The 22,840-nt window shown below is 39.8% G+C and overlaps 1 protein-coding gene across 1 annotated transcript; it reads left to right on the top strand.

The window, feature by feature from the left end:
- Positions 1–793: 793 nt before the first annotated feature.
- LOC132610773 (protein SPIRRIG) lies at positions 794–21,591 on the top strand. The gene is made up of 19 exons (XM_060325142.1): positions 794–1,469; positions 3,966–4,035; positions 4,121–4,206; positions 4,466–4,601; positions 4,706–4,762; positions 5,513–5,686; positions 5,926–6,117; positions 6,251–6,316; positions 7,701–7,815; positions 8,027–9,198; positions 9,816–10,515; positions 10,585–10,687; positions 11,850–12,961; positions 13,079–14,729; positions 14,835–17,816; positions 18,190–18,498; positions 18,617–18,923; positions 19,050–19,196; positions 19,807–21,591. Exons 1-19 carry the CDS (start codon positions 1,303–1,305, stop codon positions 20,983–20,985), a joined length of 10,725 nt encoding a protein of 3,574 aa, XP_060181125.1. The 5' UTR covers positions 794–1,302; the 3' UTR covers positions 20,986–21,591.
- The last annotated feature ends 1,249 nt before the right edge of the window (positions 21,592–22,840 follow it).

Here is a 22,840-nt window from a genome sequence, read left to right as displayed (position 1 = left end):
TTCAATATTAGGTGCCATATTTTCTTTCCATATGTTAAGAGTTCACATCGGATATGAGATATGTAATTGCTCTCCTTACTTGAATTTGAACAATCCTCACCCTAAAAGCTAGCTTTGGGATTGAGTTAGGTCCAATATTTATTTTTTGATTTGTTGCATTTGAGTAGGTCTCACATCGATGCTACTATGTGCTGATGTGGGTTTATTTCCCATCTCAGTAGCTAGCTTTTGGTGTGGTTCTCTCTGGGTTACAATGGCGGAGCTAGAAATTTTGTCAAGGTTGTTCGAATTCATATAATCTATATATTAAGGGTGTTCAATATGTAATATATGTCTGTAATACGTAATAATTATATGTCTACACGGTATATTTTTTCGGCGAAGAGTGTTTGGTTGAACACCCTTACCGGACTGTGGCTCTGCCACAGCCACTGCTGGGTTATAACTTATAATGATGAATATATTACTATTGTTGTTATTAATGGTTGTTTCAATTTTAAGCATAAACGAATTAATAATTTATCGCCAAAATCAAAATCCCAAGAATTAGATGTCTTAATACTCGTACCCCAATACCCTTCAAATAAAAAAGGTATACTTCTTATATGCTTTAATATTCAAAATTTAAATTTAAAATGGAGGGGTGAGAGCGAGGCCGTCACGTTGGGGGTTAATCATCGCATGAGTCCACGTGGAGAACTAATAATCGTGGATCCCACCGCTGACGTGGTTAAAAAAAAAAAAGAAGAGATTTATGGTATAGAGGGTTTTGTATTAGATAATTAGGGAGAGCAATTAACGTTTGATAAAGAGAGAAAGAAAGAAAGAGCGGAGCAGAAAGAAAGAAGACTTATAATAACGCGAGAAACAAGGCGCGGAGTGGCCGTCCAAAATCAAGCACGCCCCTGAGACACAACAAGAAAGAGAAAGAAAAACTTTGCCATTTTTTTCCTTCTTCTTCTTCTTTCCTTCTTCGTCTTCCCCCTTTAGGGCACAAAAATATCAAATATTTGTAAAACTTCATACATATATATATATATATATGTTCAAAGCAGCAAACAAGGTAGATCACTATAATTACAATTTAGTTCGTCTACTAAACTATCATTTAATTAAATAGATCCATCCCTGCTGCTTTGAATCAATCAATCACCGATCACATTTTCTGTATGTTATCCGGTTGAGCTAAGGAGATCTATCAATCTAGAAGGTTCTTCCTGGATCTGTGGAACGACGACGTATTGGTATTGGTATGATAGAGGTATTACAGGTTTAAGGGAAATCTGTTAAGGGAAAAGAAGGATGAAATGGACAACATTGTTTAAAGACTTCAAAGAAAAAGTCGGGTTCCCAGCACAGTCACCTTCTTCAGCTACAACATCATCACCTTCATCACCAACCTCTTCTCCTTTTCGTGATAGCAATAATGCTTCTTTTCCCATCCATGACTTCACCTACTCCCCTTCCAGGTATTCCTTTTATCATTCTTTTTTTTTCTTTACTCATATTTTTTGCCTACTTCTCATTTTCCATGTGCTCAATTGGACGACTTCAAGATCTTTGTTTACTTAGATGCTCCTACTTTTAAATGCACTCCGTTGAAATGAGCTTGTTAATCTTAACCTGTCAATGACCTTACCCCAAAAATAAAAAAAAATGAAAAAAAAATAAGAAAGATAAACTCTAGCCTTGGTGGATAGAGTTACCTGGTACATGTTGGCGCCAGAGGCCCAGCCAGTATTCGAAGCTTGTGGGTTCGGGGTTCTAATTCTTTAAAGTTGCTGGCTTCTAAATTACTAATTTGTACATATTTGGCAAAAAATTTAATACAAATATATGGTTCGGACAAAAGCTACGGCCGAACCCAGTAGCTCAAAGGGCTAGCTCTGCCCCTGGTTGTTGCTGGTCGGAGGTGACAGGTATCCCGTAGAATTAGTCAAGGTGCATGCAAGCTTGGCCTGAACACCATAGTTATCAAAAATTAAAGTTAAATATGTACTTTCTGCATTTTATTTTATGAGTACTTTCTGTGTTTGACTAGGCACAAAATTCAATAATACAGTCAGGCTTCTCTAGAACAGTCATTCTATAATAACATTTCACTACTTAACTGGTCAATGATCAGAACTATTTTCCATTGCATTTCATTTGTAATGAGGATGGTAACAGTTTGTCTTTATAGCCGAGCCCCACTAGTTTGGATTGAGGCTTAGTTTTTGTTAAACAGTAAGCCTTTTATTCGAGCGAAGGGTTCCAAGTGCCAAATGAAGCTGCTGCTTGAAAGTTGGCTGGCTTGTTTGTAGTTAACTTATCTAATCCACTTTATCGTCCTGCCTATCCATAGGACACTAATGCGATTCGATGAAGGAGTTTTAACTTGAATTTATTGATGAGCGATAAATAAGAACAGACAACATTTTTTTTTCTTCCCCCAAATCAAGCAAAACTACATCAAGTGCATGCACTCTTCAATGATTTTTGTTCCATCAAAATCGTTGAAAAAATTGTTCTATGGTTACTGATAAAAAAGGCTTGATGACTGTTCAGGAGTCAATCTTTAATGGTCTCTACCTTCTCTTTGCCTTTGAAATCATTTAAATCTGCAAGAGTGGGGGAAAATATTAGAGAACTGCCTACCAGAGAGTGGAAATTAAGATGAAATTGGTGTATGCCTTTTCTCTTCATTCGTAAGGAAACGGTGTATGATTGATGAGTTTACATGGTATTAGTTGTGCTGTTGGCTTTACCTTTATTAATAGATTTCCCTGGCAGCATTTGTCACTGTTGCTTACCAATAATTGAAAGAGTCTTAATTTACTAATAGGAAACCAATGTGGTAAAATACCAGAGCTTGATGTCAAACTAAAGTGAAATTGGGAGTTATCATCCTTACAACTTGAATTTGTAGGTGTCACTGGATTTCTAACTCTTTGTACGTGTCGGTGAATCAAATGATAGTACGGAACCAAGTGGATCTATAAAATTAAATTATTGACATTACGACCAGATGTATGGGTATGATTATATGGTGCATTTTTGAAACCCGCAAGGGCGGCTCAGTTGGTTGAGCATGTGGCTTCCATAATGGAGGTCTCAGGTTCGAAACCCCCTGCCTACAACAACAGGGCATTTGCCTTCTGGGTCGAGCTTGTCACACGGGTCTTGCCTTGTGCGGGTTATCTCTTCTGTGTGGTTTGCGCTGCGGGTTCCCTTGTCATCAAAAAATATATGGTGCATTATTAAGAACATTTGCTAAGTTTCAAGGGTTTTGTAGTTGAATGGTTCCGCCATCATGTCTGTCCTTGAATATTATTTTGTATATGAAGTAGTAAATTGGACATTTGTTGAGCGTTTGCCTGTTCCTAGTTGCACTACTTAGTGAAAAGAAGTGGTATAATTACTATCACAGAGAGTAACCCTCAGGGGTTGGCCTGGTGACAATTGACTTGAGCCTTGGGGTGCTCCCTTTCAAGGTCTCAAGTTCGAAACCCACTGGGTGCAAACAATTTTTGAGGGCCATCGGACTGGGTAAAACCTGAATTAACCGTGGTGCACTTGCGGGAAACTCCTTGCCGAGGGCCTGTGCACCCCCGGGATTAGTCGGGGCTCTAAGAGACCCGGACACCCGGTGCTTAATCAAAAAAAAAAATTACTATCACAGAGAGTAAATTTTGCAAATAACAAAGTACGTTAGTACTATATTACTTCTATCTCCTTAGAGGTGGATTGATCTTTGCTGTAACTATCTTGTCACTACACCAATGACTTCTTTCAGCTAATATGTTTAACCTGTTGTAAGTGACTCCAATCATGTGGACTTTTTTTTTTTTCAATATTGTACTATGATTTTGCAGGTCAACTTTACGTGAATTTTTCATATGAAATAAGCTCCTGTTGAATAATGTTTAAGGAGTTTAAGATCTAACCTTCCATTACCCCCTTTTTTTTCCTGTTATTAAAAACAGTGACAAACATGAACTGGAGTTGGACTTTAAGAGATATTGGGAAGAGTTCCGCTCCTCAAGCTCGGAAAAGGTTAATTTCATATATATATGAAACAAAGTAATGCCTGCTCTATTCGTCAAAGTTGTTAATGGGTCGTTTCTTTTCTTTGTTTCAGGAGAAGGAAAAGGCCTTGAACTTGACTGTTGATGTTTTCTGTAGATTAGTGAAGCAACAGGCTAATGTAGCACAGTTGATTACTATGTATGGAAGCTGTCGTTATAGCTGTTTGTGCAAATTGTTTTTGACTTTCTTTTTCCACTCTATGCACCTCAATCTGCACTGCTGTTAACGCCTCTCTTTCTCTCACACTAAAAAAAAAAAATGAAATTTAAAGCTGCCCATGGTTAAGTAATTATTTAGTCTACCCCGTCAAATGCACTGAGACACTGATGATATTTTTTTATGCTTTATTCTGTTGTCAGCATATAGTTGTTAACCTGTACTTTGTTCCCTTTTACAGGTTAGTAGAGACACACATATTTTCCTTTGTTGTTGGAAGAGCTTTTGTAACAGATATTGAAAAGTTGAAACTTAGTAGCAAAATAAGATCTTTGGAAGTTGAAAGAGTGTTAAACTTTTTCTCTGAAGTTACCAAGGTTGTTTACTTTTCCGTTTATATCCGAAATTCATGTTTCCTTTTGAGCTTATTCCTAGTTTGATTTATTTATCTATGGATGTATGTTTTGATTATATTAAGCAGGATGGCATCCGGCCTGGAGCAAATCTGTTGTATGCGATTGAGGTCCTTGTCTCTGGTGTATGTCTCTTGAGTTCTTAATATTTTGATTACTCTCTTAGTTCATGCTATTGAATTTTCATAGTATTTAGACTTTAGCTAATTTGTTTCTTTAAATGTCATTGGAGTATGTTAATATCTTCATCAAATTGGCAAATATTAAATATAGATATACTTTTATCAAAGATAGTAAAGTTGTGACTCGGCATTGCAGTCTAAATTTCAGTCTTATATGGATTATGTTGCTCGGGACTCTTCAAAATCCTTGCCACACCCGTGTCGACACGACATGGGTGTGGTGTGGGTGTGGGTGTGAGATCCACACCGGATTTGGTCAACGTCTCTTGAGTGCTTTGACTACATATATGACCGAGAAGTATAGATTGATTGGGTATGTGGTTTGCTTTTGGATTTGTCATATATATAGTATGAGAATGTTTTGCTATTACACAAGATGTCCTATGAATAAAATATTAGGTGTTTATAAGAAATTAAATTTTATTAGTTTTAGTTCAGAAGCTTTAATTAATTGAGATATATACTTTATATGCCGTAATATAGCGTATCCAAACACCTGTATTTGCACTCGGATCCATACCCTCAAATCCTAAAATTTATTTGATGAAGAATCCAACCTTTAGATCCGCACCCGAGTCCTAGCAACTTAGGGATGAAGTGTTGCTTAAGGTTCATGAGAGGATAGAGAAGAAACCTAGTTCTTTGATGTAAATCAAACTTTCCCAATTGTAACAAGTATATATGTATCTACAGCTCGTCGACAAACAATCTCTCCTTGATTCTGGAATCTTGTGCTGTCTCATTCATATTCTCAACTCTCTTCTGGGTCCTAATGAGGGATATCTGAGACAAAAAGTTAGTAATGATGAGGAGCTGGTACTGACAGAGGAAAATCAGGATAACGTGGAATCGAGCCGCCGGCTTGAGGTACCTTCTTTGGATTTTCTTTCTTCATTATAAGTTTTTGAATTTTTCCGGTCTGTGCTGTTCAACACAATTAGTTCAGAGACTCAGAGCTTTTCTGTATGGTACATTTGTATTATGTTGTCAGGAGTTTTGATTTGTTTGAGGATAATCAAAGCTTCTTGAAACCAAATTTCAATATAGTCACTTAATTTGCTTAATTATATGAAATTTTTAGAGGTTAGATATTATCATCCATGCAGGTTGAGGGAAGTGTGGTACATATTATGAAGGCATTGGCCGCCCACCCTTCTGCTGCACAAAGTCTGATAGAAGACAACTCCCTCATGTTACTTTTTCAAATGGTTGCGGATGGTTCTTTAGTTGCTTTTTCTCAGTATAAGGAAGGCCTCGTGCCACTGCATACCATTCAGCTGCACAGACATGCTATGCAGGTAAAGCTTATCTTTGCAGCTGTACAAGAGATTCACAATGCCGAAGCAGTGGGAGTAATTCCTTCTCAATTATATGATGAAATGAAATTTCAGCTATTAACCCTCTTTCTGTTCTGTATTGTTTTCTCTCCAGATACTTGGTCTTCTTCTGGGTAATGACAACGGTAGCACTGCCAAGTATATTCGGAAGCATCATTTGGTATGCCTTTCTAACTTGTTCTCTAGCTAATAATGTGTTTAAATAGATCACTGTAATCTTGTAGAGTTCTTTTTATTACCTTTTGGTCCTTTCCAAAAGTGGACAGTTTTTTTTTTTTTTTTTGCTTAGGCTTAAAGCAACTTCTGTGTCCTGCTTTCCAGAGCATAAGATCATCTAATTGATCTATACTATCTCTGAAGGTGGTATGCAGATTTCAAGAGCATTTACAAGTTTTTGCCAGACTCTAGGAAAGCTGTTTTATAATTGATGAAATGATGTTTAATTGATTTGTTGTTCAAAATTTGAGGCGTACATGAAATATGGAAAGACATATCCAAAGTGAACCTCAGCGTGTTGCTAAAAATCTCTTGTTGTGAATTTGGTGTTTGTTCTCTGTTGAAAGGTTAATGCGGACCATTTTCTCAGTATGATGGATAAGAGTTTGGTTCAACCTTTTTATATCTTTACATTGATGAGTATGTTGTGTTTCTCCGCAAGGGTTTTTCCTCTCTTACGTGCGGATAAATTCTAGTCTCTCCTCAAGATGCCTGGGCCCCGTGCAACAAATTTTCATACGGAGAAGTCCTTATTAGGAATTCTTTACCCTTAGGTGCTTGGCTTAATCAGCATATGTAACCATCACATTTGGGAATCTTTTCTCTACTTATGTTCTTGAACGAAAAAATGCTTGTAGTGATAGCTTCTTAAGAAACTACTTTGGGCATCCTTTACTGAAGTCCTTTCTTGAGTGCTTTTGAGATTCAAGAAAAGCTAACCCAGCATTATACTGAAGGCTATATAACTGATAACAAGTGGGTTAAAATTCAGAAGTTCTTGTATCGTCTGCATTTCCTTCAGGAAGCTTTGAGATACTCTTGTTTAACTTGTCAAGAGATCTAAAGCCTTTGCACGCTTAAACTTTCTGTGGGGTTTATGTCAGAGGGTAACATGCACAATGTTGGTTGATGATGCTTTTATTTGAAACATTGTTGTCCAGGGCCTGTTGGGTGCACTAACTTGGATATCTTATTACCATTATTCAGTGTGAAGTCTCTTTTTCTTTTGTTTTTTCTGAATTTAGTAATTAAGGAGTCACTTTGAGCTTGTTCAGCACTCGAAATACTCTAAATAACTTACTTGAGCAGTGTGCCTCCTTTACATTCTTTTTGATTCAGGAATTAGTTTCTTTTTTCCTGGTAACTTGTTGAACGTATTTTACCATTTGTAAAATGGATGTTGGAATATTATGGAGAAGTTGGTGTATACATCATTATCTGTTTCGTTGTTTAAAGGGCTATTAGAATTTAGCACTGCACTGTTTGTACTTAGAAATTTGATACTTTTTGCTCTTCTTTGCTGATGCTCATCATCTTTGGTGCCCCAGATAAAAGTTCTACTCTTGGCTGTTAAGGATTTTAACCCTGATTGTGGAGATTCTGCCTATACGATGAGCATTGTGGACTTGCTTCTTGAGTGTGTTGAATTGTCGTATAGGCCAGGTAACTCTCTTGCTTTCTTCTTGTAGGCAATGTCCTCGTGTGATTATTGAGGGCTTGAAACTTCCACTTAGACTGTTGGGCCACCGTTCTGTGATTCTGTAGACTGTTGCAGACTATACTTTCGGAAAATAATCCGTTGTGATACTTATCCGTTTATAGCCTTATTTTTTGCCCCTGTTTGTTGCTGATTCTAGAAAACTTTGACTTGTAGAGGCTGGTGGTATCAGACTTAGGGAGGATATCCATAATGCTCACGGTTATCAGTTCTTGGTTCAATTTGCTTTAATTCTTGCAAAGGGTCAAGATGGTCACAATTCCCATTTTAAGTTCCTAGCTGATCAAGGAGTTACTTCAGATTCTCCGCATTTGGCTAATCATGTGGGTAAAAGCGATTTGGAGGAAAAAGGAGGGGAAGCTTCATCACAAGATGTGTCCCCTACACTTTCTAGGTTACTTGATGTACTTGTTAATCTTGCTCAAACTGGCCCTTCTGCCGCATCTGGCTTAAAAGCTTCAAAAGTTTCTCATGTTAAGCCTAGTGGGCATGGCAGAAGTCGTACGTCATCATCTGACAGGATCGTTGATGATGTCTGGGATAAGGATAATGACAAAGTTAAAGACCTGGAAGCTGTTCAGATGTTGCAAGACATTTTTCTGAAGGCTGATAGCAGGATGCTGCAGGGTGAAGTACTCAACAGGATGTTTAAAATATTCTCAAGCCATCTTGACAATTACAAGCTTTGTCAGCAGTTACGGACTGTGCCTCTATTGATCCTTAACATGGCTGGCTTTCCACCATCCTTGCGGGAGATAATTTTGAAGATACTTGAATATGCAGTGACTGTTGTAAATTGCATACCTGAGCAAGAGTTGCTTTCACTTTGTTGTTTGTTGCAGCAACCAATAACACCCGATTTGAAGCATACAATTTTGTCTTTCTTTGTAAAGCTCTTATCCTTCGATCGACAATACAAGAAAGTTCTAAGGGAAGTTGGTGTATTGGAGGTTCTGCTGGAGGATCTGAAACAGCACAAGTTTCTTTGTGGTTCGGAGCAGCATGCCAATGACCCCAATCATTTAGAGAGGAAATCGAGTTCGAGTTCAAGCAGCTTTAAGAAACACTTAGACAGTAAGAATGCTATACTTTCTTCACCGAAGCTAGCGGAATCCGATTCAGGGACGTTCCGTCTTTTTGAAGTTGAAGACACAGTAGGAGTTGCCTGGGACTGTATGGTCTCATTGTTGAAGAAAGCAGAAGTAAATCAAGCATCATTCCGATCAGCTAGTGGGTTGACTATTATACTCCCTCTCTTGGCATCTGACATTCATCGTCCAGGTGTCCTTAGGGTGCTGTCATGCTTAATTATTGAGGATGTTGCACAGGTGAATGCTTAAATTTTTATGTTATAAATTAATCACCAAAAGTGCTCTTATATGGCATTTATGAAATACTAATATAAAATCCTTATAATTACTTTTCTTAAAAATCCTAGTTCCACAAATTACTATTCTAAAAGGTGCCAAACTTTTAAGTGCCCCGTAAAAATTGATTGATCTTCCTTCCTTTGATGCATATTGTTTGTATTATTTCTGAATACTTGTTGCTCTTCCCTAGTTGATGGAGCGAACCATACCATTAGTGAAATTTCAGATCAAGTTGCTTAGCATGAAGTCTTTTGAAATATAATTTTTCTGCTGATATAACCATGTTTCTTTATTGTCGATATGCTTTTGCAAGTGTAAAGAGGCTGCAGACTGAGCTGAAATTTACTTAGGAACATAAAAGATTGTTGAGCTGTTATAATAACCTACAAATAGCTATGGTATTCTTGGAAGAATATGGTGCCTTCTAAAATAGCTGCTGTCTCTTTAAGTTGTAGTTTCTGGCAATCTACCTCTTCAGCTGTTAGTTGCTAGAATAGTCCTCTTAGCCTATAAGTTCCTCCCTTGTACTGTAATATTAGATTACAATTCATATTGACAATATCTGTTTTTGTCAGGCCCATCCGGAGGAGTTAGGAGCACTGGTTGACATTTCAAAAAGTGGGATGATTACAAGTGCTTTGGGAACTCATTACACACTTCATAATGATGCTAAATGTGACACTTTTGGTGCTTTATGGCGCATCCTAGGAGTTAATAGTTCAGCTCAGAGGGTCTTTGGTGAAGCGACTGGGTTCTCTCTTTTATTGACCACACTTCATGGTTTCCAAAGTGATGGAGAACCTGCACATCAGTCAGATTTGACAATTTACTTTAAAGTGTTCACATACTTGTTGCGTCTAATGACAGCAGCTGTTTGTGATAACACTATTAACAGGACAAAGTTGCATGCAGTCATATCTTCTCAGACATTCTATGATCTTCTGTCTGAATCTGGTTTGATAAGTGTTGATTGTGAACGGCAAGTTGTACAGTTATTGTTGGAGCTTGCTCTTGAGATAGTGCTTCCTCCCTTCATGATGTCAGAGGGTGCCACGTTAGCTAATGCCTCCGACGAGGAAACAACTGGATTTATTCTGGTTACCCCATCTGGTACTTTTGTTCCTGAAATGGAACGTGTCTATAATGCTGGTGCTGTTAGGGTGCTCTTGCGTGCTTTGTTGCTGTTTACTCCGAAGCTGCAATTAGAGGTACTAAACCTTGTTGATAAGCTCGCTCGTGCTAGCGCCTATAACCAGGAAAACCTTACATCTGTAGGTAAGAAGAGAATTTACTATTCGTCAATCTTTCAGTTTTAATCCCATATTAATAGTTGATGCTCGTCAGGTTGCGTGGAACTTCTACTTGAAACAATCTACCCCTTCCTGTCGGGGTCATCGCTATTACTTTCTCACGCTTTGAAAATCATCGAAGTTCTTGGGGCATACAGGTAATGACACTCGACTGCCATTGACCAAGTCATAAAGATGTAAATTTTTCTTGTGTTGGACACTGAGACAAGTTTTGGATAAGTGCAAAATTAGTGTTAATATTAAAAGAGTTATTTTGCATATGTAATTTCTAAAACAGTTTCAACTTAACATGAACTACTAAAGTTATGACTGTCAAACCAATGGTGGAAGAACACACTCCATACATTTAATGTTTTTCAACAGAAATTTTAATGATTATCACATTAAAGGTTAATTAACGTAGTCCATATTTCATGTATGTGTACAGATAGTGGTAGTGGTCTCATTCCTCTTGAATACGAAGACCAGAAAATATTCAAAGTGGTACTATCAATAAAACTTAAATATAATCCTTATGGCCAAGTCTAACCTAGTGTTATGCAGTATGAAAGACTCAATGGTCGAAATTTCTACTATGCTATGTCTGCACCATTACCATTGTTGGATCGACCCACATCGGTGGGATGTGTATTTATTGGTCCCCTTATATGGTCTTAGGCAATCCTCAGCTCATGCGCTAGCTTTTGAGGTTGAGTTAGATCCAACATCCATTTCTTATTATGGTTTCTGGGCCAGACTCATCCTAATGCTTGGTTTTCGATGTTGGGCCCTCAAGTTGTCCACGCTCTACTTTACAGGCCTGGGTGTGCCGGGGGGTGTTGAATTGTCGCACATCCATGGGATATGGATTTCTTGGTCTTCTTATATGGTCTTGGGCAATCCTCACCTCATAAGCTAGCTTTTGGAGTTGGGTTAGGTCAAAGGTCCATTTCTTATCGATCACTATAACCATCCCTTTTCTCTAGCTTTCCATACTTAAGTAAATTAAAAGGGCATGACCAATCAGATTGTGTACCACAACAATGAATGAAGCTGAGAAAACGGCAACGAACTGAGTGTAGGGAGTTGGTGCCTGTTTTCTATCTAGCAGAAAGACGAGAGTGTTGTGAGCTGAGGTTCTGACTTTAAAAGCATTTCAGGAAAGGACATGCCTATTTTGTTGTCTGACAGTTTCTTTGTTTGTCCTTGAATATGTAATTTCTTTGCTACCTGAAATGTTGTCCATGCTTCCTACATTGCTGGCAATTGTTGTTTGCTTTAGTGTGCAGATACCTAAACTAACAATATTCATGATGACAGGTTATCTGCATCTGAACTTCGAGTGCTTGTTAGATACATTCTGCAGATGCGACTGGCCACTTCTGGTCGTTATCTAGTTGATATGATGGAAAGGTTGATTCTTACAGAGGATATGGCCTCAGAAGATGTGTCCCTAGCACCTTTTGTTGAGATGAACATGAGCAAGGTTGGGAGTGCTTCAATCCAAGTGCCCTTGGGAGAAAGATCTTGGCCACCTGCTGCTGGTTATTCTTTTGTTTGTTGGTTTCAATTCCGAAATTTATTCAAATCACAGGCAAAGGAGAATGATACTTCAAAAACTGGATACACTAAGGGGCAAGGTGTAGGTGGGCAGCATCATGGGCCACATGTCCTGAGGATATTTTCTGTTGGAGCAGTAGACAGTTCAAGCACTTTCTATGCTGAACTTCGTCTTCAGGAGGATGGTGTTCTCACCCTTGCAACTAGCAATTCTTCCTCTTTGTCATTTTCAGGGTTAGAAATGGAGGAAGGGAGGTGGCATCACCTCGCTGTAGTGCATAGCAAACCAAATGCGCTGGCTGGCCTCTTTCAGTCTAGCTTTGCTTATGTCTACCTCAATGGAAAGTTAAGACACACGGGTAGGTTAGGATATTCTCCTTCTCCAGCTGGCAAGTCTTTGCAGGTGATTGTTGGTACCCCGGTTGCTTGCGCACGGATTAGTGAATTGTCATGGAAGCTTAGGTCTTGCTATCTTTTTGAAGAAGTTCTATCCCCTGGTTCAATCTGCTTTATGTATATTCTTGGACGAGGGTATAGGGGTCTCTTCCAGGACACAGATTTGCTGCAATTTGTTCCTAATCAGGCCTGTGGTGGTGGCAGCATGGCAATTCTAGATACTTTGGATGCTGACTTCCCTCTGTCTTCCAACCCACAAAAGTCAGATAATGCAGGAAAGCCAGGGAGTGTTCAGTGTGACCGGAGTGGATTTGTTTGGGATTTGGACAAATTAGGGAACCTCTCCCTTCAACTTTCTGGTAAGAAGCTTATTTTTGCATTTGATGGGACAAGTACAGAGTTACTTCGAGCTTCTGGAACATTTTCTGTCCTCAATCTGGTTGATCCAATGTCAGCTGCTGCTTCTCCAATTGGAGGTGAGTAGATTAATTTAATCTTTATTTTGCTTTGTAAATTTGACAAACCAAAGTGAGAATTACAATTTATTTCACCAGTTATCTCTCTCTGATGTCCTAAATCCTGATTATCCACAGGTATACCACGCTTTGGGCGACTCATTGGGGATATCTATATTTGCAAGCATTGTGTTATCGGCGAGACAATCCGCCCTATTGGTGGCATGGCTGTTATTCTAGCTCTTGTAGAAGCAGCTGAAACGAGGGACATGCTGCACATGGCTCTGACATTACTTGCCTGTGCTCTTCATCAAAATCCACAGAATGTTAGAGACATGCAGAACTATAGGGGATACCATTTGCTTGCTCTCTTTTTGCACCGGCGAATGCCATTATTTGACATGCAATCGCTTGAAATCTTTTTCCAGATTGCCGCATGTGAGGCCTCTTTCTCTGAACCAAAGAAGTTATATAGTTCCCAGAAGACACTGCCACCTGCCACGCCTGTCAATGAGGGAAGCATTGAAGACCTTACTTTGTCCAAATTCCGGGAAGAATTTTCTTCAGTTGGATCTCATGGAGACATGGATGATTTTTCTGCACCTAAAGATTCCTTGAGTCATATTTCTGAGCTTGAAAATACTGAAATGCCAACTGAAACATCTAATTGCATTGTTCTTTCAAACGCTGATATGGTTGAGCATGTTTTGTTGGACTGGACTGTTTGGGTAACGGCCCCAATTCCAATACAGATTGCTTTATTGGGATTCCTTGAGCATCTGGTTTCAATGCATTGGTATAGGAATCATAATCTGACAATTCTGCGCAGAATTAACCTTGTTCAACATTTACTTGTAACTTTACAAAGAGGTGATGTGGAAGTACCGGTGCTAGAAAAACTAGTTGTATTGTTAGGTGTCATATTGGAAGATGGATTCTTACCCTCTGAACTGGAGCAAGTGGTTAGATTTGTGATCATGACATTTGATCCACCAGAGTTAGCATCACGCCATCAAATTATGAGAGAATCTATGGGGAAGCATGTTATTGTAAGGAACATGTTGCTTGAGATGCTGATTGATCTGCAAGTGACAATAAGAGCAGAGGATTTGCTTGAGCAGTGGCACAAAATTGTTTCATCAAAATTAATAACTTATTTTCTTGACGAAGCTGTACATCCTACAAGTATGAGGTGGGTCATGACTCTTCTTGGCGTGTGCCTTGTGTCTTCTCCAACATTTGCACTTAAATTTCGCTCGAGTGGAGGCTATCAAGGTTTGGCAAGAGTTCTTCCAAGTTTCTATGACTCCCCTGATATATACTATATCCTGTTTTGTCTTATTTTTGGCAAGCCTGTATACCCAAGACTGCCTGAAGTTCGGATGCTGGACTTTCATGCCCTAATGCCAAGTGATGGCGTTTATGGAGATTTGAAATTTACTGAGCTGTTGGAATCTGTGATTGCTATGGCAAAGGCTACTTTTGATAGGTTGTCTATGCAGTCAATGCTTGCCCATCAAACTGGCAACCTTTCCCAGATCAGTGCTGGATTTGTAGCAGAGCTGGCAGACGACAATACTGATATAGCTGGAGAGCTTCAGGGTGAAGCTCTTATGCACAAAACTTATGCGGCACGCCTGATGGGTGGCGAGGCTTCAGCGCCTGCTGCTGCTACCTCTGTTCTTAGGTTCATGGTTGATCTTGCGAAAATGTGTCTTTCTTTCTCAGCTGTTTGCCGAAGAGCAGAATTTCTTGAAAGTTGCATCGACCTTTATTTTTCGTGTGTCAGGTTCATTCGAAATTTCCTTCCTGTATGCTTATAGTTAGTTTATATTTGACCACATTGAAGGAATTTTTTTTCTTGCTTTTCATTTTTCTGGTTTCGGACATGTAGGGCTGCACAAGCTGTGAAAATGGCTAAAAACCTATCTGTAACAGTGGAAGAGAAGAACTTAAATGATGGGGATGAAACCAGCAGCTCCCAAAATACTTTCTCTAGTTTGCCTCATGAACAGGAACAGTCAGCCAAGACTTCTATAAGTATGGGAAGCTTCCCTCAGGGACAGAATAGTACAAGTTCTGAAGATATGCTGGTGATGCCGAACAATGTAGGTACGACAGATATTGATGTTACTCCATCCCAGCCAGGTTTTCACAAAGCAGTACAGGAAGAAGCACAAGCTGTTGCAACAAAAAACAATGACGTCGTTGACCATGTGTCTGCTGTAACATCCAGCAGCAATCATTTAAGCTTCCACGATATGAAAAGCACAGTAGATCCTGTCCAGCAAGCTGATTCACTGAGTTCAGCGTCCTTTAATATGTTTGAATCTCCTATATTGTCGGAGAGATCCTACTCTCGAACTCCGCATACCTCAACACCCCTGTTGGAGTCTGTTGCATCTATCAGTGAATTAGATTCCTCTCCTGAGATGAAATCTGCTTCTCAAGGACAATCTGCTGCAAACACAATGTTTATGATTGGTTCAAATTTGCTTCTTGAGGTGGACGACTGTGGGTATGGTGGAGGGCCATGCTCCGCTGGAGCTACAGCTGTTCTTGATTTTATGGCGGAAGTTCTGTCTGGTTTGGTAACTGAACAAGTGAAGGCGGTACCTGTCATCGAGGGTATTTTGGAGAGTGCTCCTTTGTATGTTGATGCTGAATCTGTTTTGGTATTTCAAGGACTATGCCTCAGTAGACTACTGAACTTCCTCGAAAGGCGTCTTTTGAGGGATGATGAGGAAGATGAGAAAAAGTTGGATAAGGGTCGTTGGTCCCTTAACTTGGAAGCACTATGCTGGCTGATAGTGGACAGAGTTTATATGGGTGCTTTTCCTCGGCCTGCTGATGTATTGAAGACTCTGGAGTTTTTGTTATCTATGCTACAGTTGGCAAATAAGGATGGGCGTGTTGAAGAAGCTGCTCCAACTGGGAAAGGGATCCTGTCCATTGGTAGAGGAAGTAGGCAACTCGATGCTTATGTACATGCGATTCTGAAGAACACCAACAGAATGATTTTGTTCTCCTTCCTCCCCTTGTTCTTGACAACCATCGGAGAAGATGAACTACTTTCTTCTTTAGGTTTGCAAGTGGAGCCAAAGAAAAGAGTGCCCTTGAACCTATCCTCGGAGGATAGCGGAATTGATGTTTGCACGGTGTTACAGTTGCTAGTCGCTAATAGAAGGATAATATTTTGTCCCAGCAACATGGACACAGATTTAAATTGCTGTCTTTGCATAAATCTAATTTCTCTTCTTCGCGATCATAGACGTCAGGCACAGAACATGGCTATTGATATTCTCAAGTATCTCCTGGTACACCGAAGGGCCGCATTTGAAGACTTTCTTGTCTCTAAACCGAATCAAGGACCTCCTTTGGATGTTCTTCATGGTGGTTTTGACAAGCTCCTAACGGGAAACTTGCCTGCATTTTTTGAGTGGCTTCATAGTTCTGAACATGAAGTCAGTAAAGTGTTGGAACAGTGTGCTGCCATTATGTGGGTTCAGTATATTACTGGGTCAGCTAAGTTTCCTGGGGTGAGGATTAAAGGCATGGATGGTCGACGTAAGAGAGAAATGGGGAGGAAACTGAAGGAGATTTCAAAGTTGGATGCAAGACACTGGGAGCAGATAAATGAACGAAGAATTGCTCTTGAGGTGGTTCGCGATTCAGTGGCTACTGAACTAAGAGTTATTCGCCAGGATAAGTATGGCTGGGTGCTTCATGCAGAGAGTGAGTGGCAGACTCATTTACAACAACTTGTCCATGAGCGAGGAATCTTCCCATTGACCAAGTCCTCTCATAGTGAAGAACCTGAGTGGCAGCTTTGTCCCATTGAAGGTCCATATAGGATGCGGAAGAAGCTTGAGCGTTGCAAATTAACAATTGACACTATCCAAAATGTTCTGACTGGACAATTTGAGTTAGGAAGACTAGAACTTTCAAAGGAGAGGACTGAGAATGAAAATAATGCCTCTGATGGTGAGTCTGATATTTTTTTCAATCTCATGAATGACAATCCTCAACAAGACTCTTTCAGTAGTGAACTTTATGATGGATCAATTTTCAAAGACTCGGATGATGTGAGAGATGCAGCTTCTAGTAGAACTGGATGGAACGATGACCATGATAGTAGCATTAATGAAACAAGTCTCAGCTCTGCTCTTGAACTTGGACCCAAGTCCAGTAGTGCTTCCATTCAAAAAGCCGAGAGTGTTCAACGGAAGTCGGATCTGGGATCTCCCAGGCAATCTTCTTCTCTGAAAGCTGATGAAACAAGAATGGCGGAGGACAAACCGGAGAAGGAGCTGAGTGATAATGGTGAATACTTGATTAGACCCCATTTGGAACCTTCTGAGAGAATAAAGTACAAATACAACTGCGAGAGAGTGGTTGGTCTTGATAAACATGATGGCATATTTCTGATTGGAGAACTATCGTTGTACATCATTGAGAATTTTTACATTGATGACTCTGGGCGCATATGTGAAAAAGAATGTGAAGATGATCTATCTATCATTGATCAGGCTTTAGGTGTAAAAAAAGACTTCTCTTGTAGCATGGACTCCCACTCAAAGTCAAGTTCATCCTGGGTTGCAACAACAAAGGCCTATGTTGGGGGACGGGCATGGGCATATAATGGTGGCGCATGGGGAAAGGAAAAGGTTTGTACTAGTGGTAATGTGCCCCATCTTTGGCATATGTGGAAGCTTGACAGTGTTCATGAGATTTTAAAACGTGATTATCAACTTCGGCCTGTTGCCATTGAGATCTTTAGCATGGATGGCTGCAATGATCTTCTGGTTTTCCACAAAAAGGAGAGAGAAGAGGTTTTCAAGAATTTGGTGGCCATGAATCTTCCCAGAAACTCCTTGTATGTTTTACTCTAATTTGCTCAAATTTTTTGCTTCTCTCACCTTACAATTGAATTGCTGGTTCCACACTTATTTTGATAACTCGTCAATAAGGTCACCAAAGATTAATTATACATAGCTGCAAACTAACATGTCTCCTTCCTGGAATGCTATCATGGTATTTATTATAATGTTGTAGCTGGTTTCCTACGGATTTGGTGTACTGGTTTATCGGTTGTTTTTGTGATTAAAGAACACAGGGTTAAATCAATTTACTTTGTGCTTAATTGAGTAATCCTTTTCTTTAATCATTCTTCGTAGATGCTTGCCTTTTGTTGTCTTTTAAGTTTGACAAGTGCTTGAGCTTCAAGGAAATCATTGCCTATTTTACAGGTTGGACACGACAATATCAGGGTCTGTAAAACCAGATAGCAATGAAGGGAGCCGTCTTTTCAAGGTTATGGCAAACTCATTTTCTAAGAGATGGCAAAATGGTGAAATTAGCAATTTCCAGTACCTCATGCACCTCAACACGCTCGCAGGGCGTGGTTATAGTGACCTCACCCAGTATCCTGTGTTCCCCTGGATTTTAGCAGATTATGAGAGCGAGAATCTGAACTTCTCAGATCCCCAAACTTTCCGAAAGCTTGATAAACCAATGGGCTGTCAAACAGCGGAAGGTGAAGAGGAGTTCCGAAAAAGGTTGGTGCTTTTACCACTCAATTAGAAATTCTGTTGAGTGCATGTTGGAGTCATATACCTTTCTTGATCATTTAACTTTTTCTGTGATTGTTATATTTTATATTTGCCCATGTTTCAGATATGAGAGCTGGGATGATCCTGAGGTTCCCAAATTCCATTATGGTTCGCACTACTCTAGCGCTGGAATTGTCCTATTCTACCTCATACGTCTTCCCCCTTTCAGCGTTGAAAATCAGAAGCTGCAGGGTGGCCAATTTGATCATGCTGATCGTCTGTTCAATAATATAAAGGACACATGGCTGAGTGCTGCAGGGAAAGGCAATACTTCAGATGTTAAAGAATTAATTCCGGAGTTCTTTTATATACCAGAGTTCTTGGAGAATATGTTTAATCTTGACCTGGGTGAGAAACAGTCAGGAGAGAAGGTTCGTCTTGCTTCTCTGTATTCTTTTAAATATTCCTCCTTTTGTGAGAAGTAACTTGTCTAAATAGAAGAACAGCTTCCATGTTAATCCAGATAAGTCTCCTAATAGTGTATGGTTCTTCACCAGGTTGGCGATGTTGTATTGCCTCCATGGGCTAAAGGCAGTGTTAGAGAGTTTATTAAAAAGCATAGAGAAGCACTGGAGTCTGATTATGTTTCAGAGAATCTGCATCACTGGATAGACCTAATCTTTGGTTACAAACAGAGAGGGAAAGTAAGTGTGTAGATGTTCTCTCCTTCTGTCATCGCATCTCGACCTCATCATATGTGAAAATGAAGATCTTTTTACTTTTTTAATCTAGTAGTAAGTTTTTATTAATGAAGGGCAACAAAATGCCCGTGTACAAGAAGTTTACCAAAACGTAGAAAACCTTTTAAAAACATATGATTCTCTACAAACGACATCCAATCTTGTGCACACATAGGAACCTCATGGGTGCACCAAAAAGAAATAAGGATTAAGAGGTTATTCCTCAAATGTGTAAGATCATTTTCTATTCCATCAAAAGCTTTCCTATTTCTCTCTCAATACAGTCCACATAAGCTCCTTCTATGCATTTCTTGTTAGATCTGAATTTTGGATAGCTTTGTGTTCTATGCAATCACTAAACAACATATTGCTGGAGTACTGATCAATTTTCACCGTTAGTTTATTCGTCTTTCTGTTTCATTTCATTGCTTTTCCTGGATAAATTACTACATTCTTTTTACCATTTCTCACATGATTTATAAGATTTTGAAAGTCGACTAGTATTTACCCCTATTGATATGGCATTCTCTCTTCTTGAATAGAAAACTAACCGTAAATGTTTTGTTGTTGTCAGGCAGCTGAGGAAGCAGTTAATGTGTTCTATCACTACACTTATGAAGGCAGTGTTGACATCGACTCAGTTAGTGATCCAGCAATGAAAGCTTCAATTCTTGCTCAAATTAATCACTTTGGGCAAACACCAAAACAACTATTCCTCAAACCCCATGTCAAGAGGCGAACTAATAGGAAGCTTCCTCCTCACCCTTTGAAGCACTCTCAGCATCTTGTTCCGCATGAGATTCGTAAAACCTCGTCTTCTATATCTCAGATTGTCACTTCCGGTGACAAAATTCTTGTGGCAGGAGCAAATACCTTGCTGAAGCCTAGAACATTCACTAAATATGTTGCCTGGGGTTTTCCTGACCGCAGTTTGAGATTTATGAGCTATGATCAAGATAGGCTTCTCTCCACTCATGAGAATCTTCATGGAGGGAGCCAGATACAGTGTGCCAGTGCTAGCCATGATGGACACATTCTAGTTACAGGAGCTGACGAGGGATTGGTCTGTGTTTGGAGGATTGGTAAAGAGGCACCCCGTTCTGTAAGGCGCTTGCAGTTGGAGAAGGCACTCTGTGCTCATACCGGCAAAATCACATGCCTACAAGTTAGCCAGCCATACACGATGATTGTGAGTGGATCGGATGACTGCACCGTTATCTTGTGGGACCTTAGCTCCATGGTTTTTGTTAGGCAGCTTCCTGAGTTACCCGCTCCTGTTTCAGCAATTTACGTGAATGACCTGACGGGGGAAATTATTACTGCTGCCGGTGTAATGCTTGCTGTTTGGAGCATCAATGGGGAGTGTCTTGCTGTCATCAACACATCACAACTTCCGTCTGACTTCATCCTTTCACTTGCTGGTTGTACATTCTCTGATTGGCTGGAAACTAACTGGTATATCTCAGGCCACCAGAGTGGAGCCATTAAAATTTGGAAAATGGTACATTGCTCCAGCGAGGACAGTGCCCAAAGCAAATCAAGTGGGAATCCTACTGGAGGGTTAGGACTCAGGGATAGAGTACCAGAGTATAGGTTGATTCTTCACAAGGTACTAAAGTTTCACAAGCATCCTGTAACTGCCCTCCACCTTACTAGTGATCTGAAACAGTTGTTGAGTGGAGATTCTGGAGGACATTTGCTTTCGTGGACAATCTCTGAAGAGAGCTTGAAAGCCACGATTAGTCGAGGGTGATTGTGGGATTAGCATGGTGTGTTTTGTATTCTAAAAATATACTTGGCTTCTTAGGGGCAATTAAAGGACAGCCTCAACGGTTTCACTCCGCTCGGGGAGCAGCATGGATTCGTGATATTCCACGTCGCACAGTAACCACTGATAAGATTGCTGTCTTGGAACAGATCCAAGGAAACAGAAGATCTGTGTATTCGGCACCTCCTGGAAGATATGAAGCATATGATCTTTCGTGTGCAAGTGCCTAATGGCTCCAGAGGTAGGACTCGGGAACAGGTTGGTTGCATATGTTGTCGGTCATTGTAGAGGGATTTTGGCTTTTGGGATGGGAGATTGGTCGGTCTCTTCAAGCTGTTGTACATAGGACGGTAATTGACTGTGTATAATGAGGTTGTAAATGTGCAAGTTTTTGCCAGAAACAGCATGTTGGCTGAAATTTGGTCCAGCTAACTTTTAGGGGCAGATGAGTGACAGATGTAGCAGTTCGTTTTAGCTTCACTTCATTTAAATGATTGCAAGGGGAAGTTGCAGGCTTGCTTTTGCTTTGTAAAAAAAAAAAAATTCTCCCAAGTTATTTATAAAGATTGTTTGGGGTCATGTGCTCCTTGATTTTCCTGTTAGAAAGAGAGTTGCTGCTCTCTCTCTTCTTTTTTTTTCCTTCCTTTTTTGCCCTTTTATTAGTCTTGGTTGCTAGCATTCGTCAAAATCTGCATGTTTCAAGAGCTTCGGTTGGTTATGGTAGTTCAAATGACACAAAAGTCATTTTGAACTTATAAATGCTTGTACAGTTATTTCTGCATCAAATTAAGTCCAATACTAAATTCTGATGAAAGTAAATTTTACACCGATAAACTCATGGATAATGATAGAGTTTGTCATTACCGCCCCATATCTTTTCATTTTTTTTTTTAATGTTTCTCGTATGCTATATTAAGAAGTTGCGCGGACTCTTCGTTTTTTATGACAAACCCGTCTCGACACGAGACTGGGATGGATGCGGGTGCGGGATACGTCTCGGATTCGATCAACCAACTTCGAATACTTTGACTGGAGTCCGTGGACAAATTTGGGGGGAAAATTGATTTTGATTTCTCTAGATGAAAGATAAAACAGATTTAAGACATGAGAAATGACATTCTTTCAATATTATAGTCCTTTTGACACAATATACATGCAAGCTTTTCACAAAATTCTACAATTTACATGAATTCTACAATACATATAATGTAAGTCTCTCTGAATTTAGAGTATCTCTATAGCTCTACAAACAACAACAAACCCAGTATAATCCCACCATGTGGGGTCTGGGGAGGGTAGAGTGTACGCAGACCTAACCCCACCTTGAAAGGTAGGGCGGCTGTTTCCGAAAAACCCTCGACTCAAGAGAGGAAAACAAGATAAAAGGTCAGATAAGGATAAGCATATCGAAAACAAGATGAAAATAAGGAATAACAAAAGAGAGAAAGTCATGGTAGAACAGTACGGAAAGAAAGAAGCATTAACTACTATAAACAAATAAGATAATCAAAGTACAACGACCCCACAAATATAAGCAGCAATAAAATGCAGAAATCAAATGGCAATAAACAAATGAGCAGAACTACAACTACTATGGTGGAAGGATAAGTCACCTAGCCTTCTATCCTAATCTGAGTCCTCCACAACCTCCTAACTAAGGTCATGTCCTCGGTGAGCTGAAACTGTGCCATATCCTGTCTAATCACCTCTCCCCAATAATTCTTCGGCCTCCCTTTGCCTCTCCTGAAACCGTCTATAGCCAGCCTCTCACACCTCCGCACTGGGGCATCTGTGTCTCTCTTCACATGCCCAAACCACCTCAGCCTCGCTTCCCGCATCT

This window comes from Lycium barbarum, chromosome 9, assembly GCF_019175385.1.
Source record: "Lycium barbarum isolate Lr01 chromosome 9, ASM1917538v2, whole genome shotgun sequence".
Taxonomy (NCBI): domain Eukaryota; kingdom Viridiplantae; phylum Streptophyta; class Magnoliopsida; order Solanales; family Solanaceae; genus Lycium; species Lycium barbarum.
This window is presented reverse-complemented; position numbering and strand designations above follow the sequence as displayed.

Excerpts from the sequence above, each read along its gene's own strand:
- LOC132610773 (XM_060325142.1), top strand. The coding sequence starts at position 1,303 with ATGAAATGGACAACATTGTTTAAAGACTTCAAAGAAAAAGTCGGGTTC. Across the intron at positions 1,470-3,965 it reads TTCACCTACTCCCCTTCCAG|TGACAAACATGAACTGGAGT; the intron begins GTATTCCTTTTA and ends TATTAAAAACAG. Across the intron at positions 4,207-4,465 it reads GTAGCACAGTTGATTACTAT|GTTAGTAGAGACACACATAT; the intron begins GTATGGAAGCTG and ends TCCCTTTTACAG.